This window comes from Myiozetetes cayanensis, unplaced genomic scaffold (genome assembly GCF_022539395.1).
Source record: "Myiozetetes cayanensis isolate MyiCay16 unplaced genomic scaffold, myiCay2020 scf4, whole genome shotgun sequence".
NCBI lineage: Eukaryota > Metazoa > Chordata > Aves > Passeriformes > Tyrannidae > Myiozetetes > Myiozetetes cayanensis.
In genome coordinates, this window is record NW_026087631.1 from 42,084,681 (window position 1) to 42,102,309 (window position 17,629).

Consider the following 17,629-nt stretch of genomic DNA (forward strand, 5'->3'; position numbering starts at 1 on the left):
ACAGGTGAATGCTTGTGAATATCTGCCAAAGGCAAAAAATGTTGTACTCAACATTTCCAAACCTCTGTTCACTATAATAAAGAGGGGAAATGCTCACACTTGGTAACTAAGAAAACAATGCCTTTTTTGCAAAGCTAATCCAGGCAATGGAGAACCACAGAAATGTGCCAACATTCATTGCTTTTAAACAGGCAGCAAGAATATACCTACTTGTAAATCAAATCACTGTCAAACTGGTTTTCTTATCTGAAATGAGTTTTCAAGAAATTTGATCATTCAACTAGATTTTCAGTGGTAGAAATTCAATAGGAAAAAACCCTCTTTTTTTGAAACTCACAATTTTCTTTCTAACAGAATCTGGTTTTCAGACTTGCAGAATCTACAGAATCATGGAGCCCCATACAGCACATACTCAAGACGTGGCTTTCCCTAATACTCCAGCACTCCTTCTTTGCAGTGAGTGTGCAGACGGCAGCAGGGAGAACAACCCACATCTCCCTGGGAGTACTGGAGAGCAGTATCAGAGATTTCTAACTGCAATAAATATTTATCATGACAAGATCAGGTGATCAGCTTTTATATATTGCCACAAAGAGAGCCTGACAGTACCTAGTACAAGCTTTGCTGTGGGATACCCAAGAAGAGCCTCTTCTATGTTTAGTTTCAAGGGAGAAAGAGGTGCAAGTTTTTAACAAATTTCATGTTCCTAGTCCAAGTACCCCTACACTGGAGCTAGTACAAACTATTTTTTTCAAAGAAATGCAAACTGAAGCAAAGATTTTGCACTGCAAAATTGCAGCCATGTTATATGTACTAACTGCAATTGTGAAATCTTTCAAAGAGAAACTCCTGACTTTGGATTTTGAGAAAGAAAATTGTCTAGTTTTACGATAAATGATCTGCATTTTAAATGTTAAAATTAATTTTAAAAAGCTGGTCATCCCTCTACTGAAATATATTGATCTAGAAGTAATCATAGAATCAGTGCCTCATGAGAGGCACTGCCTTTTAGTTATTTCATTTTTTTATGTTTCTTTGCACTCAAAGAATCTCCTGGATAAAACAGTCCTTGAAGAGATACTTTCCTTCTTGAATAATAGGAAACATGCGAATGACAGGAAGATAAGCCCAATCTACAATGCCAATTACAGTCAGCTTCCATCTAGTTAGGACAGTCTGGGATGACTGGAATGCAATTCAGCATATACACCAGAAATATATACCTGTTCTGTGAAGAGATAAATTGCATTTTAAGCACCATTGAGCAGACTGACTAGCCACACACTGAATAAGAGAAAGGGTCTCTATGATGGTTTGCTATGAGACAGATGTCTACCACTTAGTCTGCTGCACCCAGCTGAGGTATCTGGTACACTGAAGCTGAACCACGCTTTTCATCCAACCTGAGGTAAGTCAAGAACCAGGAGAGTGCAAAAGACACCGCTGTCTCTGTAGCCACATAAAATTATTACAAATACACTTCATCAATATTTTTACAGATATTTAAATGCAAGATGCATGATGCAAAAACCTGTTAAATTATTTTTCACTTTGGGAAAGAATTATACGTAAATTGTGTCCATTTTTATGGTATAAGGTATCTAAGTGCCTTTGCTTTGCTCATTTATATTTAATGTACAAGGCATACAGAATACTCAGCCAAAAGATGCTGGCAAATCACTCAAATTTTCACCTTAACAAAACAGGTCTAGCAGAAGGAAAGATCTATCTCTACATGGACTAATGAGAAAAAAATTACTTGTGCTAAAAGGTTTTGCTAGCTAGAGCATTCTGTATCAAAACTCCCCAAGATACAACAATGTGTCTTCCACAGTAAGACTAGGACACAACAGAGTGCTTGTATCTACCTATTATATACAGTTAAAGGAACAAAAAGACACAGATGATTTTGTTGGAAATACACTGATAAAGCCTTATTATTTGAATCTTACAGTATTCATTTGGCCCAGGAACACTTCATATTTTTAGAGCAGTCATCATAAAATTTGTTATTAAATTGTTGGCAGTAATATGTAAAAAGGAGTTGGCTTTGATTATTGGCAATTTAAACTTCGATGTGAAACTAGCAGCATTATAACCTTCTAAATCGCTTATGCAATATATTGATGTCTACTATCTTTGATTTAATTTCTTTACCACAGTTCCCATACTAGAACTCGCAGCTACCAGCTCCTTTGGCTCATGTGTAAAAATTGTTGTGAACGAGATCAAGGAAATTACCCCATACCAGCCCAGGAGCCCTTGTTCCATGCTATGCAATTTTTAAGGTGAAAAATGAGATCAAAGAAAGATTGAATTCCCCTGGCAACATGAGGAAAGCTCCAGAGATACTAGTAATATTCCTTGGTCAAAGGAGTTGCTTCTGTGGTGGATACCAGCAATAGCATACAGGGACTTGGCCAATTACTCCTGCAACAGTTCCATTATACAAAACCATTTTCACACGGACTGTTTCACCCATTCTTACTAATACAAATGTTTTCAGTCAATTAGTTTTGACTAAACAAATCTGTTTTTACAAACTGCCTAGAAACCTACTTAACACTTCCATCAAAAGGAATAAAGTATATTTTCTTTCTAGTTTTCAATGTTCTGAAGATTTCCTTCATAGTGAACTAAATTTTTTGCTAAGTAATAGCACACCTGGGTTCCCCAGTCACTGAAATAAACACTTCTTCTCCTCACCTCAGGAAAAATCAATCCAAAATTAGGTCAAACAAATTGAGAATTATATATGAAGACAGAAGGAAAGATCAGTGTTTGATACATATAAACACACTTACACACACACACAAATATTAATACAAGTACTATTTAACTTCAATGGGGGGTTTTAGTACAAGAAAACAGTTCCACAATACAGCATTCAAATTTATAATTCAATGCAGAGGATGTAAAATTTGGGAAATTTTAAGAAATAACTGAAGGCACTAATTTATTATTTTCAGGAAAAGTGTTACTCCTTTTTTTTAGTAATGAATGCAAAGGGTACTTAAACCTGACAGCTCTTCCTTTGACTCAATGCAAGGTCTGGATGTAGAAGGGAAACAAAACCCAGTTCGTGAACTCAAAATTACCAGTTGATCAAAGCCCATGACATGTAACACTTAGAATACAAAATTCTTCTTCCCTGAAAAAAATATGCATAATTGACAGAATTTATATTGGCTCAACTACTTAAACAGAAATGTTCTCTTCTGATGCATTTCATCACTTAGCTTCATCTTGACAGTAACTGATGGAATAAAAAACCATGTTTTACATAAACTATGTACTAACATTTCCTTTAGACTGAATTTTTAAACTTTTTCTCTCTTTCTGGACCTTTATCTCTATTAGCAAAGGAAATGTTTTCTTTTTGTAATAAGCCAATACCAATGACCTGCTGTAAAAATTATTTCAGTTTAATTCAAACTTGCCAGCATTTTCCTTGGGATATGGCCCCAGTTATGAACAATTCACTTATCAATAACTAATTAAAGGTACATGATACAATATAATTCACTGTAGAAAAGAGCAGCACCAGTAGTTAGGTGAAAAGACTGATTACATTTTAAACTACAATACAAACTGATAGGAAATGTGTTCACTTGTTCTGTTATGGTCACTAGGGAATTAGGAGAAATTTTATCTTATTTCTACAAGACTGGGGAGAAGAAACATTCCAGAAGTTTTCCTTTAACTTGGCAATTATTAGTACCTGTTTATTACAGCAGCAATACATTAAAGCAGGAACAAAAGCAGCACAATTCCAACAGAAAAAAAGTAGGTCAGGAAAACCCCACACTTACTTCAACTTTTTAAGTTCAACTTGAAAATAAAAGTGGAAATGGAAAAAGTTTAGATTGGCATACTAAATGAACCACTGAAATACCTAGTATTTTAGTGATATATATCATGTTATGCACAAAATCATGAGCTTGAGTTTGTGATTCATCTTTTGTGTGATTCACATGCTTTTTCACATCCATATTTACCCTCTGTAGCAACAAATGAAGTAAAGCACAAAGTCATTATGTTTTTAGCATCTTGCTTTATTTTTGTCATGGTTTTGCTACACATGGCAAGCATCAATGCATAGTTGAAAAATACCAGTGAATTTGAAATGTACATGAAATATTGGTAAGCAGTTGTTGGGCAATTCACCTGTAACAGGCAGGTGTATCTCCCAGGTGACATGGTGTAGCAGGATGCTCTGCCTGGAGTGGAGGTAAAACAACTCCAACAATGCCCTCTTTGCAAAGCTACCAGTGAATGGAGAAGCAGGCTGTCCTGCTGCTTTTCATGTGGAATAATGTTGAAACTAGCCTGACTCATCACTCCCAGAGTTAAATATCCTGATAGTGAGGTGAAGCTGTGGTAGACCTGCTGAAGTACCTGATAAAGGACAACCCAGTAATACCACTGATAAACTGATCTAAAGATGCTGAGCTGACATAGCTGACCTGGAAACATACGGCCCAGTCCCACTTTTTAATTGGAGGACCTTGTAACATCCCCCTTTCTGGACCGTGTGTGAAAATTCCTCCCTGTAGTGGGGATGGCCCTCAAGGTTACTCTTCAAGGCTGAGAGAACAAGATTTGCTCACGGTCATTGGTAGGGCTGAGTAACATCAATCTCTACTTAATAATTGCTTTTGCTAGCTTTGACGTAATTGCTTCAATAGAACTGCTTTAATAACGTCAATACTGTGTCAAAAATACTGCACTATACTAGTAGTTGCAGCTACCAACTCTCTAGTAAATAATTCTAAGATCTTTTAGTCTAATCATTATCACAATAAATAATTTATTTTTATATAAATATTGCCATTTTTAATTCTGTGGGACAAAGCTGTATTAAGGTTCAATTCCACATGTGTGATCCTTTAGACTTAAACCATTGGCAAAGTCTGGGACTAAGACTGGATCCAGCCACACCCAGCTGCCTCTCTGAGGAGTTTAGAAAGCAAGAGAGTGCTTTGTGTACCTTGTGACTCAATGGGGGGGACTTCTCTAATAAACTTTGTCTGAAGCTCCCACTCTGCCCGTGACACACAGGTGAGACAAACACTTTAGTTCTCCTTTGTACTCCACTCTGTCTCTGTACAAATTACAGCATTACATGCAACATCTCTGTTTACCTTGAAAAGGTAAAAAGCCCATGTCAGCTAAAGTTGCCTGAATGTCAGGTTGAGGTGTGAGACTGCCATGTCTGTTTGGAAGGAGAGAAAAAGAAGTCATGTGTTACAAGTGCTTGTTACGCTTTTCTAAGTGGTGTTCACCCACTGCTGTCATAGAACTGGTGTAAGAATATGACCAGAAAAAACAGTATTTTGAAATACAGCTAACAATTATTGTAAAAACTCACACAAAAATAGCTAGAAATACAGAGAATGAAAATATGTGGTTTTAAACTACTGAAGACATCCCCATTAATTGATCCTTAAAAATATCTAGAACAGTACAGTACCAATCTTAAGGACCACTGGTGGACACATAGTTATCAAAAATGCTAGAGCTACAGTCTAGAAGTGAGAAAGTGCAATTCTCCACTTTGTTCCCATATGCATTTCCCTTTGCAATGAATCTGGATAAAGCACAAAATTATACAAACATTATACCATGAAACAAGAATATTGAAAATTTTCTACATGGACTTCAGTGTTCACTCCTTGCACTAAATATATTCATTATTGGCATTCACAGCCTGTAGTTTAAAATACATGATAGAAGTAAATGAATGAGCAGTGCTTCTCTAGTAAACCATCATGCCTTTGGATAAAAGACAGTTCTTGCTCTGAGGGCTCTAAAGCAAGACATTTCTTACGTTGTTTCTGCAAAACTATAAGAGACAGAAATCCAAGGCATGAGGATAACTCTTTAAGGAATGTTCTGCTCTTCCAATCTTCTTTCCAAGAAAGAAACCTTTTATTCATTTTATAATAAAGCCTAAACAGACCCACTGTACTGTCAGACAAGTTTGCATTAGCATATATTTCTAACATGAAGAACAAACAGCGCAGAGACTATTCTTCTGCTGGAAAGACACATTTTAAAGGAGTGAAACGCTTTCCATAATTAGCATAGTGTGCTGCAAAGAGCCACAGAAAGTCTCTGGTACTGATTAAACTAGCCATCCCAATTAATAATTTGCTTGGGGGCTTTTTTTGTACTTTATACTAATATATATTTACAAATGTAAATGCAGTATTAACACATCACCTAACGCTGGCACCCCTTGGTAACCTGGCAACTTAAGGTCAGCACATGCCACCCTGTAGATGCTCTTCCACAAAAACAATCCCTTTCGACAGCTTTTCATCACAAACTGGAGTAGTTAAGGCCCTATTTCCTTAATGGGCAATGAAGTTCCATGAATAAAAAAATTAAAAATTGTTAACAGACATTCTCAGCTTGTACCCCATAAACTACAAGAGTCTAGACAGTCTTATCTAGTTAGACAAGACCAGACAATTTTTAATTTGAGACTTTTTCTGAGAAATTCTATAAATGAAAACTGAATAGTCCACAGTGCAAACTACTACTTCATGAACCTGCAGCATAATAACATTTTCCTCAAGGAACTTATTTATGAGGAAATTCATATTTCTGTATAATAATAATAATAATAATGCATTTTATTTTACAACCATGAGGATGATATTGCACTTACTGGAAAATGCCATTTACAAGTACAGTAGTAATCTCTTTAAGCAAATCCACATTTTGAGCAATTTTTATTTTCTTCTATCTTCCTTAAAGGTTATGTTTTACTGTAATAATGTTTGCCTTCACACAACCCTTAAATATTTACTAAAAGTCTTTAGTTTCAAATTAAATAGTATTCATAATTAGTGTATTTTTAAATATTAAAAACAATTTGGTCAGCACATCATAATACTATAACCAAACTGCCTTCTCTTTTCTAACCGCAAAGCTAGTAATTATCTGCAAATTTAGTACCAAGCAACTATAGGGGAATAGAATTTACTAAAACACTACATGATAGCAGGGTTCAAAGAGGTGCATAGACAGCTGCACAGTGTGAAATACAGATTGTTTCTTTCAAAACAGTCCAATATAGGAGTTCAGCAGGGCTCTAACAAATAAATAAATTCTAAAGGCTAACATATTTTTTACAACTGCCATATACTATTAAATCCCCAATAATACTTAGCATTTATATAGTACTTCACATTTTTAAAGCTCTATACAAATACTATCTAGATTGAAATGTATTGTCTAAAGGCAAAATACAAATCCAAAGTGAATGGTGATCAGAAGAATGGCACCATGACAGTAAAATGCATGACTGTAATGCAACCACTACATAGACAGACAAAGAACTTATCTAGCTATACATGAGCTATCATGGGAGATCACATGCTTTGCAAGGGAAAGGAATGTCACCATTCATTAAATAGGTTCTGTGACAAGCAATTGACACAGCTGTAACTGGCTCGACAACCTTAAAATGGCTAAGGTGTAGGAAAGGTGTACCACCTTCGAAGGTGTAGGAAACAGAAGAAACCCCTTCAGTGACAGCCAGCCAGGTTATTTCAAGAGATAATACAAAAAGCCTTTAAAAGCCATCATTCTTACACATCAATGTGGATTCCATGTTTTATAGACATTAATTCTCTAGTGCCTGTTAAATACATGATGAATGAACAAAGATGAGGTAAAGATGCTGTAATTGCCACATACAGCCAGTATGGCAAAGGCGGAGTTTTTCCAAATGGGCAGATCCAGAGGCCATGACGAATCCCGTCACGGACATGATGAGAAGTCCAGGATATGAACAACATCCAGGGAAGAAAGCACCATGAGTCCTTAAGCCTGAAAAGGTGCATAATAAACTTTAATGTCAGAGCCACAACAGGAATCACGGTAGTACAATGAAGAAGTGGTCTCCGTGGAAGAGTCAGAGCAGCCTGCAGGAAAGGAAAGTATAATGAGGTTCATGGATGTTTACAGGTGTACTGTCAGGTGACTAAGTGGAAGTGCAAAGAAAAACCACTCCTTTCCACTGCAATTAATCAAAACTAACACTATGACTATTTTATGCATGAAAGCTGTGTGCTGCCCTGTCTCTCTATTGTATGATATGAATCGTGGATCCTACTGACCATCAACGTCAACACAAGGAGAGAGCTGGATGAGGTATCCTAGTTGTCATACAGTCACATGGTGCACAGGAACTTGTGTAATCTGCTGCACTGACTATTTGTATTTAATTTCAAGATAATTAAAAGGAAAACAACCATCCAATACACTTGAAATATTTAATATTCTTTACTAGAAATAAATCATATGGCTTAATGGCATTTATTTTCAAAATCCATTCCATATTTTACTACAGTTAGCACCTGTAAAGTTGTTTCAGTTGCACAATGTTTAAAACAGAACAGTAATTTTCAGTACAATAAAAATTGGATCAAACTGACATGTATTTTGATTGCCTTGAGACAGTCTTCTTCAGGGAGAGGCAAAACAAAGTTCCGAAGCCCACATCTGAAACATTTGGTTTTTTTGTATCAACAACTTGTTTAACATTAACTTAATTGAAAGCCTTATATTTGGTTTTAATTTAGCTAGCGAGATTTGATTTAGCCATTTTAAGATGTGATAATGTAAATTTAATGTACACATTTCAGAAAATATCCTGTGGATGTACTCACTAGCAGCAGCTAGAACCACTGCCACAAATTCAAACACTGTAAAAAAAAGGTAATATCTTTGACAAATAAGTGACAAATAAGTAGATTCATTTTTCTGTAAGAGCAGGAGAAGTGATACAGGAGAAGAGATTTTTACCAGAAGATCTATATAGGTGCTGATGTAGTATTAATTGTCTCAGTGCAGATACTGGTGAACATTTGGAAGGACTGCAACAGGCACCAGAGATGTAACTTGACAGTGTTATCTCACTGCTGTATTGAACAATCCCTCATTGTATCTAATGCAGAAAGCAAACACAGCATCGCTAACCTGTTCGGTCTTTGGTTGTGTTTCGTCCTTGCAGGATTCAACAGGAGTACCTGACAGCGGGACTCTGGAAGAGCTTCATCAAGCTTTCATGCACAATTTAGACAACTGCTTGGAACCCTGTCTTCTCTGTAAAGGAAACTCTGATGTAGCCGTAGCCAATTAATACAGAGATGGGAAGCTACGGACCACCGTGGAATATATAACAGCCTGTGCTTTAAACCAAATCCAACATTACAAGGCCTGCAGAAAGCTTTGCCCAATTAGCTTCCCACCACATGCTTGTCCCTGACTCACGATCAGGTGATGGGATTAAAAATCTCACAAAGTGTCTCCATCATTTTTAACTCTAATGTTATGGACCCACCTCTAAGTTGGTTCAAAAGGTGTGTTTTCTACAACTTAATTTCTGTTTCACACAAGCAGGTTGTTCACAGATTAAAATAGAAAAACCTTGCAATGGTGAAATTGTTTATCACCTACTCTGCAAAAAGTCCAAATTTTCTTACTGTCAACAAGAACCTCAGAAGTCCATACTAGCCTAATTTTGAAAAAACCTGGATAGTAGTATGTTTTGGCAGATAGCCTATTGACTGATTTATTTCTGCACTTTGAAAAAAATCAGTAGCCAAGTCTAAATCAGTCTTTTCCCTCTGCCCTGTTAATATTAGGTACCAACAGCAACACAGTGAGTAAGGAGATTTTTAATGTTACTTACGTACACAGTTTAGCAGTATTGGTGCCAATCTTTATCCAGTTTTGGGAAGGTGAGGTTTAAGTTTTTTTCCTACAAATTTTAGAGGGCAGGGTTGTTCATACAGGCAACCTGTGTGTTCAATTTTAGCAAGAGAAAGCCCTATTTTATAACTGCAGCACAATTATTAGGCTTCTGAAATGCTGTGCCCAGCAATAGTTGCCCAGAATAGTCTGTTTCCACTTTTACATTCTGTGACTAGAGGAACACTTACATCCTTGAGTTGCCAAGCCCAAGAGACAGGCAGTTCTGTTTGGCAATATAAGCAGTTACACTCTCTTTCTCCTAACAGGCAAATTTATTTGCACTTAGAAATCAACAGATCTTCTTAAAAAAAAAAAAAAAAAAAAAAAAAAGTTAGTACAGTGTTCTGCCTTAACTGCCTGAAAAATGCTGCAAACAATTGATTCGCAAATGACCTTTTCCATGAAATGCACCTACATGTTCAATCAGGTACAAGATGATACTGAAGTTCCTGCTCCTCCAGCCCCTCTCACGCACTGCAGTGAGCAGCTGGACACAGGAGACAATAATCACACTCACTTGTTGCTCACAGTGATGTTGAGTATGATGGATGTTAAGTAACAACACAGGCTCCTTCAGGCATATTCTGTGATGCTTCACAAGCCTGAAGTCCTTAGTTTATAGTAACATATTCAATGTAAGATACACAGTTATATAACAGTCATAATGTTAACAATACAATAACATATTCAATACTATATTAATTGTTTTTGTGCAAAGCTTATTCTCCAGTTCCAGAAATGCCCCTGTGCAGCCCAGGTTGGTCAGCAGTGGCACATTAACCAGCTGTGTTATGTATATTTGCTGGTACAATCTTGTTTGCCACCAACTACATTTTCTACACTTTCAGAGTGTTCAGTAGCAATACAGCAATTTCTGCAAGTCTGTTCCGCAACATGAGTTTCTGGGCTACAGTCCTGGGGAGCACCCCCTCATGCAGTATCAGCAATCCTGACTGATGACAGGCTGCAGTAACTATCACCTTTAGGGACAGTCAATGAAACAGATTCTTCAAACAGTGATTCCTTGATTCTTCTACACATGTGCGCACAGTAAAAAGCCCACAGAACACAAAGAACTACAAATTCCAAGAAGTGAGGCTGTTGTAGATGTCCTACTTGTTGCAAAAATAATGTGGGCAAAAGGGCAGATCACATGGTAATTGGTACACAAGTATTTATCAGAGCAAACATATAAATACCACAGATGACTATTTACCCTGAATACTCCAGAAAAATAATGATGGCCATGAAAAACAGACCAATGGCCACCCAATCCAGGTAGTGAGCTGCGTCAGCAGGAACAGAAGTAGGTGACTGGAGTAGTGTGAAGGTATCAAGCGGAGGCAGAAGGCAATACTGCCTTGTGCTGCACAGAAAGGTTACTTAAAAAAGTTAACCTGTCATCAGATTTAAAAGTGATGATGAAGAGTTATAAAGGTACTTGTGTAGAGTACTATTGTTACAAATCAGTAATAGTGGTGTGCTTTGTTAATTAGACTTCTTATTTATTAGTTAACTAGTAATGTGTTGCATAAACAGTAAACACTGTAGTCTCATAAATCAATTACTTTCAATCCTGCAATTCAAAGATGAAGAATGGGACTGTAACTAACAAATATATAGTAAAAAAGTATCCCACGAAGTAATAAATTTCATAGGAACTAGCCTGACATGAAACTGAGAGGTGCATCACACTAAACTGAGAAAAGAAAAAAATCACACATTACAATTGGATCTAGCTTGCCAGGCAGCACACTGCAGAAGAGGTTATGGGGATTACATTACATCACAAATCAAAGAGACTGATGGCACTGCAAGATGTAAAATTTGTAACAGGTGATTTTTTTCCTTTTAAAAAAGACAGAAGTATACCTGTGTGCCACTGAAAGGAATTAATCTATGCTATTTGGTTCATATGAAGTCTCTTCTAAAATACTACTCATGGTTTGAGATAGGACCCTTAGATAATTCAGGCAAAAGGCAATCTGGAGGAGAAGAGAAAAACAGTATGAGGTTTGGAAAACATAAATCCAGCCCCATACAATTTTTTTTGAAAGTTAGTTTAACTGAGAAGAGATTTTTGGTGAAGCATGATGGATTTCCAAGTTGTAATGCTGTTACTGCTCTAAAAGTCAAGAATCCTACATTAGATATGTTTTACAGGGAAACATCCTTTATTAATCCAGTTAACATATGGAAAAGGAAGGAGTTTGTAGGCAAATAATTTGAAAACCCCTTTGGACTTCTTGTCTTCTCCTTACCTCAGCTAAGTAAGTTTGGCTACTGAAAGGACTATGATTCTACTGTCCACATTGTGTGTTTCTGATGTGAAAAACATTTTTGGGGAGAGAAATCAGCTGTCTTTTGCAGAAAAACCTTAAAGAATAAGAAAACAAGATCTAAATGTCAACAAAGTAGCCTGGATTAGAAAATGAATTGCTAGCTGTTTGGGAACTGAAACAACACAGGAACAAACTAACTCAAGAAATTACAATAATTTACTGTGTTTCAGATACACAAAAGTTCTCCATCATGGGAAGTGTAAGAATATTTAACCTTGCCTCGCTGAAAGCAGCTAAGAAACAGGCCACCTCCCAGTTCAACACTCAACTTTCCAAATAGACATCGGTGAAGAGAGACATCTAGTGTTCACAATTAAGAAAAAAATACTGGTAATCATTTCAAATGCAATAAAATGAAGCAGTACAATTTTAATAATACTTTCTAATAGCCAATCATTCATTACTTGAATTTACTGATTTTAAAATAAGAAAACGTGTATGAGAATAAATACTGAATTAAATTCTATTCCATAATGTTAACATTATAGGATGCATTAATCAACCAATCTGAAGAATGGGCATAAAGAGAACAGAGCCAGGCTCCCGGTACCCACTGACAGAGCAAGAGGGAATGGACTGAAACACAGGAGATTCCTGCGAGGGAACACATCTTCACTGTGATGGTGACTGTGTATGGGATCCAAACATATTACTCAGAAAGACTGAATGAAAGCAAACAGCAGCTCTATCATCTACTTTTCAGATATTTCTGCCCCACATTGCAGATATTTCTAACCCTTACTGTAAAAAGAAACAGAATAATCCACTATATATACAAAAGTGTGCAAGGCAGCCTTTAACTGCTTAACTTGGGTAACAAAGCAACTATATGATACACATAGGATAGCATGTACAGCTTTCAGAACTCTTCTAAATAGCAGAAACCTAACAGCAGAATATTTCTATGGCTTTTACAATCATAAAACCTGCATATAATTCCATATACCTAACTTTTACATTTAGGACAATAAACTAAACAGTGATGAAGAAATAAGAGAAATAAATTACTGACTTATTGACCTACCTTTAAAGAGAGGGATCCAGCAAGAAAGAAGTGGTCCACGTCAATGACAGAGGCGAGGAAGCCAGCCAGAGTGACCTCAGTGAAGTCACTTTTCTTCCTGAGTCCAATCACTATTGCCCATGACCACATTCCCAGTATACCATGCACTGCATTATCGGAGAAGGCTCGGAGCCAGTCATTTTGCTGAATGAAGGAAAACTGCAGAAGTCTGTCTGCTACAAAGCAGAATATCCCCAAACCTAGACTGGAAATAACTGAAGCTGTGCTGAACGTCTGGAGAAGAGCATGGGCCTTTTCAGTCTCAGATGCCATGACAAAAGCCGTGTCACAGCACACCAAATGTTATCAGGGTACACACTGCACATTGTCCTTCGTTTTGTCACTTGTTCTGGAAATGTCAAGAGATCAGAAAGAAAATTAAAGAAAAAAATCCATTAGCACAAAGCATTTATCACAGCTAAAACTGAGCATAAAAAAGCCCCAAATTCAATGCTTGCACTAGGGAATTTTTAGTTTCAGTTAATTTGTTGACTTGAACACCACAGTTCTGAATTAAAACACTTGTCCTGTTTTAATTAGAACAAGCACTAATAACATGGAAAGCTCTAATTCCACTTACTGAAATATTAGATTTTACAATGTAATTTGAAACATGTCTATGATAATACATTTCAAGACCCCTTTTGGTCTTAAATACACGTTATTAATTGAATTAAATACTTTACACTGCAACAACAAAAGATTACTCAATATGGAGGATTCCTAGGACTGATGCTCAAAAATTCCAGATATCTCTATATGACAACTGTTAAAGATGAGTTTTTAATCTATAATCCAAATCACTATTTTAATTTACATATTTTGCAAACATATGTGTTATCACCCTGGTGCACTTTCCTGAGCAACTCCTTGTTCCGTTTGGAGACTGGGACATAGAATAAGCCTTAAGAAAACCAGAACCACTTAAATATCTTCACTATTTATGATAAACAGAAAGACAACAACCATTCAGTCAACCAAAGCAACCGAAACTGAGTGCTTACAGCAGAAAACTACATATGCTTTTTTAATTAAATTAACACCTCAAAAGAAATCCCAAAAATAATTCAAGATCTGAAAGACATCTCCATCCCACTCCCCAAAAACAATTACAGGATATCTGGATTACAAAGATACAGTATTTTTTATTTATGTGATAACGTTAAAAAGAACAATTTAGAAAAAAAGTCCTCATGTTGTCCACAGCTTTGTTATGTTAAACACACTGAAAAGCTGTCTTTGAAGGACAGTACCAATTCTACCTGTTCTAACTGCTGTGCTAGTCTTTTTGGGGAGGCATAGTGGTAAACCACAGTTTTGAAGCCTATATTTTATCTAAAAATGGATTCTTCCCACGAATTTGTGCACTATATTTAACCCTGATAATCTGTCTTCATACAGTTCTATTAGGTAAACTTTTTTTCTGAAGGCACTTCTTGTGAGTGTATTAGAATTCCTCTGAAAACAAATAACAATGTTGACACATAATAGTTTACGATTTTAAACACATTATTGTAAGCCTCAGAAAATATGTTTCTTCCAGACCTTTTGCATGCCTGCTTATTGTAGAATTATCTGCAACACACGACTGCTAGCATCTTTATAGAAAAAAAAAAGCCTGCTGAATCATTTCTGTGGAAAACATTAAAAAAAAAAAAAAAGAGAAGCATGAATAATACATAGTCTTTGTACAGAGATGAAAAAGAGTGGGTCAAGTTTAGCATCTGTTAACCATGACTGCCTCTTCTGAATGAACATGTAGACACAAAGCACTTCCTGAAACACTGCAAGTACCATTTTCTGGTGGATGACTTTTCTGAATAACTTCCATTTTAAAGAAAAAATGTATCCTCCTCATAAATATTTCCTCTATATAACCATCATGTCAGATTGGATTTCATTTAAAATTACCATATAATCTGTGTAGGAATCCAGTTCGTGCAGAGGTGACGCAGCAACATGCCTCTAAAAAGCACACCAGCATTCAAAATCAAACTTGGCCTGCAACTAGGAGGACATTTTTTTTCCCTGCAGATGCCTTATTCCGGTAGCCTTATTCCAAATGTGGTCTCTCCCTCAGTGTTGAGCCCCTGTGCTTTCTGAATCCAGTCTGCCCAGTCCAAAGCAGGAAATACCAAACACCATTTGTTCCATCCTAAATAAAACAAACAAGGCAGCAGTAAGATTGATACTACACAAAGCTCTTCAAAAGCTCTACAAAACACACATGAAATCTGAAAAATAGTAAAAAAAAAAAAAAAGAAAGGATAAATATATACTTAATTAATTCATGAACAAATATAATTGAGCTAAAAGCAACTTCCAGCTAGGGCTTTGAATCGCTGTTAAAGAAAGCAGAAAAAAAAGATCACAAAACAAGAGAAGAGCACACATAAAGACAGAACACAATAATAATTAAAAGATAATAAAACCCAGAAAAGAACACTCCCAGTCTTTTTAAGTAGCGGCCTTTCAAAATATAGAGCAATCTATATTTTGAATATAGAATATAATCTATATTTTAACAGATCCCTTCTTGTGCCTGAAAGATTCCCACCTAATGAAACATTTACGAGTCCCATTCAGGAATCTATTTTTTAATTTCACCCCATTACCAAGTGGCCTCAGATCAGATAAAGAGAGATCTACAGATTCAAACAGCAACAGAAATCTGTGTCAATTTGGTCTTAGCCTTACACTTCTTTGCTATGAATAGTATTACCATGCTCATAAAGTACACAGGACAAGTAACACTACAGACTTTAAAAATCCAAAATGAGTATGATTTATTATGTATCATGAACTAAAGGTAATAATGCCAACTGGACAAGAAGTACTGTACGTGAATGGGTCTCTTTCATACAGAATGAAGAACAGGATGCCATACTGGCTTTGGGTTGACCTCAGTCAACAGTGATGTCCAAATGCTGTTTCTAAACAGCCTATTTCTGCCACCTTTTTAGACAAATATATGTGTAAAAATCAAGTTACATTCCCAGGAAAACAATATTAACTATAAATATTCTGCAGATCAACAGTGAAATCAGACTAGAAAAGGCAAAATTCTGTTCAACCAAAATAATTTCTAAAATGATAAATTTAATGTAAACGTAGAACCCCTTTTTTTCTGAAATAATAAATTTTATGTAGAACTAGAAACTTATTTTTGGCCGAAAATTATGATTTTCAAACTGTTTAGAAAATATCACAATAAAGTGCCATAAGTTTTTCTATCCTATCCATAAATCTCAGAAAGCATATTTGTTTACATATTTGTTTTACATTCCTGTTAAAACATAAAATTGGGAAGTAATTCACAAAAGAATGCTTAAACTGGGTGGTCAGTCCAGTTAACATGCTGAAGGGAAGCTTTATGTTGGTTTTACATAAAACACAACAGCTGACAGAGTGACACTGCTTAGAGCTGTGATTTCTTGGGTCATTTTTATATGAGATAAAGCACTATATACATCTCTGCCCATGCCCTCAAAATGCAATTGTGCTGATATGTTTAACGTAATTTAAGGAAGTTACCAATATTACTTTAACAAATGCACAGTTAACACTTTAAATTACTGACACAAAAAGATATTTAGGTCAAAACTGTAAATACGCATTTGGGGAAACTAAGGGGCCTTTCAACTCATGCTGTATGAACAAAACAAAAATCCGATGGCTAAAATGATCACTTAGAAATACTTTTCTCCCAATTTTTTTCTCCAATTTTGCAATGATGAATTATGGGAATGCATAAAACGACAGAATCACAGAATCAATTAGGTTGGAAAAGGCCTCTGGTACCACTGAGGTCCAACCAGTGACTGAACACCAGCATGCCAACTAGCAGAATTATTTGGACTTCATGTAGGAAGTCAAAAGACTGCAGTCCCTTATAACTCTGTTATCTCCTAAAAACTCTAATATTTGATATTAGATGTTAATTTTTATTAAAAACTGCATGATGTAGAATTACCATTTAAGACACCAGCTCAAACCTTAAGCATATTAATTCATGGAAAAGGAGATCCTAGCCTAAGTCAACCTGTGAAGAACTGGCAATGCAAGTGTTTTTGGGTCAGATAATTATAATGCATTATTGGGGCTGGAGGGCGGAAAAGGACAAAAGCCCAGAAGGAACCCGCAGGATTTACCCAAGATGCCGAGGAACTAACTAAATTAAGCCCAACAGGGAATTAACCTGGAAACCCGGAGTGTGAGGGGACGCCCGGAGCCCTTGAGGGCTGAGGGGGCTGGGAGCCGCCGCCGCCGCCCGTGCCCAGCCCGCCCCGGATCCCACCTGGAGCGCGGCCGCCGCCATCCGCCCCCTCACCCCATGACGGAACGCCGCCCCATTCCCGGCAGGAGCGGAGTAGGAAGCGGGTTAGGAAGCATGCGTGGCCGCGGAGCAGCCTGGGACCCGCACCAGCCCCGTCTCCTCCCATGCCCGCCCCGC

The 17,629-nt window shown here is 36.7% G+C and overlaps 1 protein-coding gene and 1 long non-coding RNA gene across 4 annotated transcripts; one reads left to right on the forward strand and one right to left on the reverse strand.

Annotated features, from left to right (window-relative positions):
* Positions 1-3,404: 3,404 nt before the first annotated feature.
* Positions 3,405-17,593, reverse strand: TMEM267 (transmembrane protein 267). Of its 3 annotated transcripts, none has more exons than XM_050329507.1 (4): positions 17,474-17,593; positions 15,088-15,331; positions 13,138-13,525; positions 3,405-7,937 (listed from the first exon to the last, which is right to left on the reverse strand). In XM_050329507.1, the coding sequence occupies exons 3-4, from the start codon at positions 13,447-13,449 to the stop codon at positions 7,602-7,604; spliced, it is 648 nt and encodes a 215-aa protein (XP_050185464.1). In that variant the 5' UTR covers positions 13,450-13,525; positions 15,088-15,331; positions 17,474-17,593; the 3' UTR covers positions 3,405-7,601. The 3 variants fall into 3 exon arrangements, with proteins under 3 accessions (XP_050185464.1, XP_050185463.1, XP_050185465.1); XM_050329506.1 differs by having other exon boundaries at positions 17,375-17,538; XM_050329508.1 differs by having other exon boundaries at positions 17,507-17,528.
* Positions 8,236-12,719, forward strand: LOC126647358 (uncharacterized). The gene is made up of 3 exons (XR_007630576.1): positions 8,236-9,377; positions 12,284-12,443; positions 12,602-12,719. It is a non-coding gene; the product is annotated as an uncharacterized LOC126647358 (long non-coding RNA).
* Positions 17,594-17,629: the final 36 nt, after the last annotated feature.

What these genes read in the sequence shown, in the direction of transcription:
- TMEM267 (XM_050329507.1), bottom strand. Translation starts at nt 13,449, where the DNA reads ATGGCATCTGAGACTGAAAAGGCCCATGCTCTTCTCCAGACGTTCAGC. An exon ending in CTGGATCCCTCTCTTTAAAG is followed by an intron (nt 7,938 to 13,137) that starts GTAGGTCAATAA and finishes CCTTTCCTGCAG; the next exon opens with GCTGCTCTGACTCTTCCACG.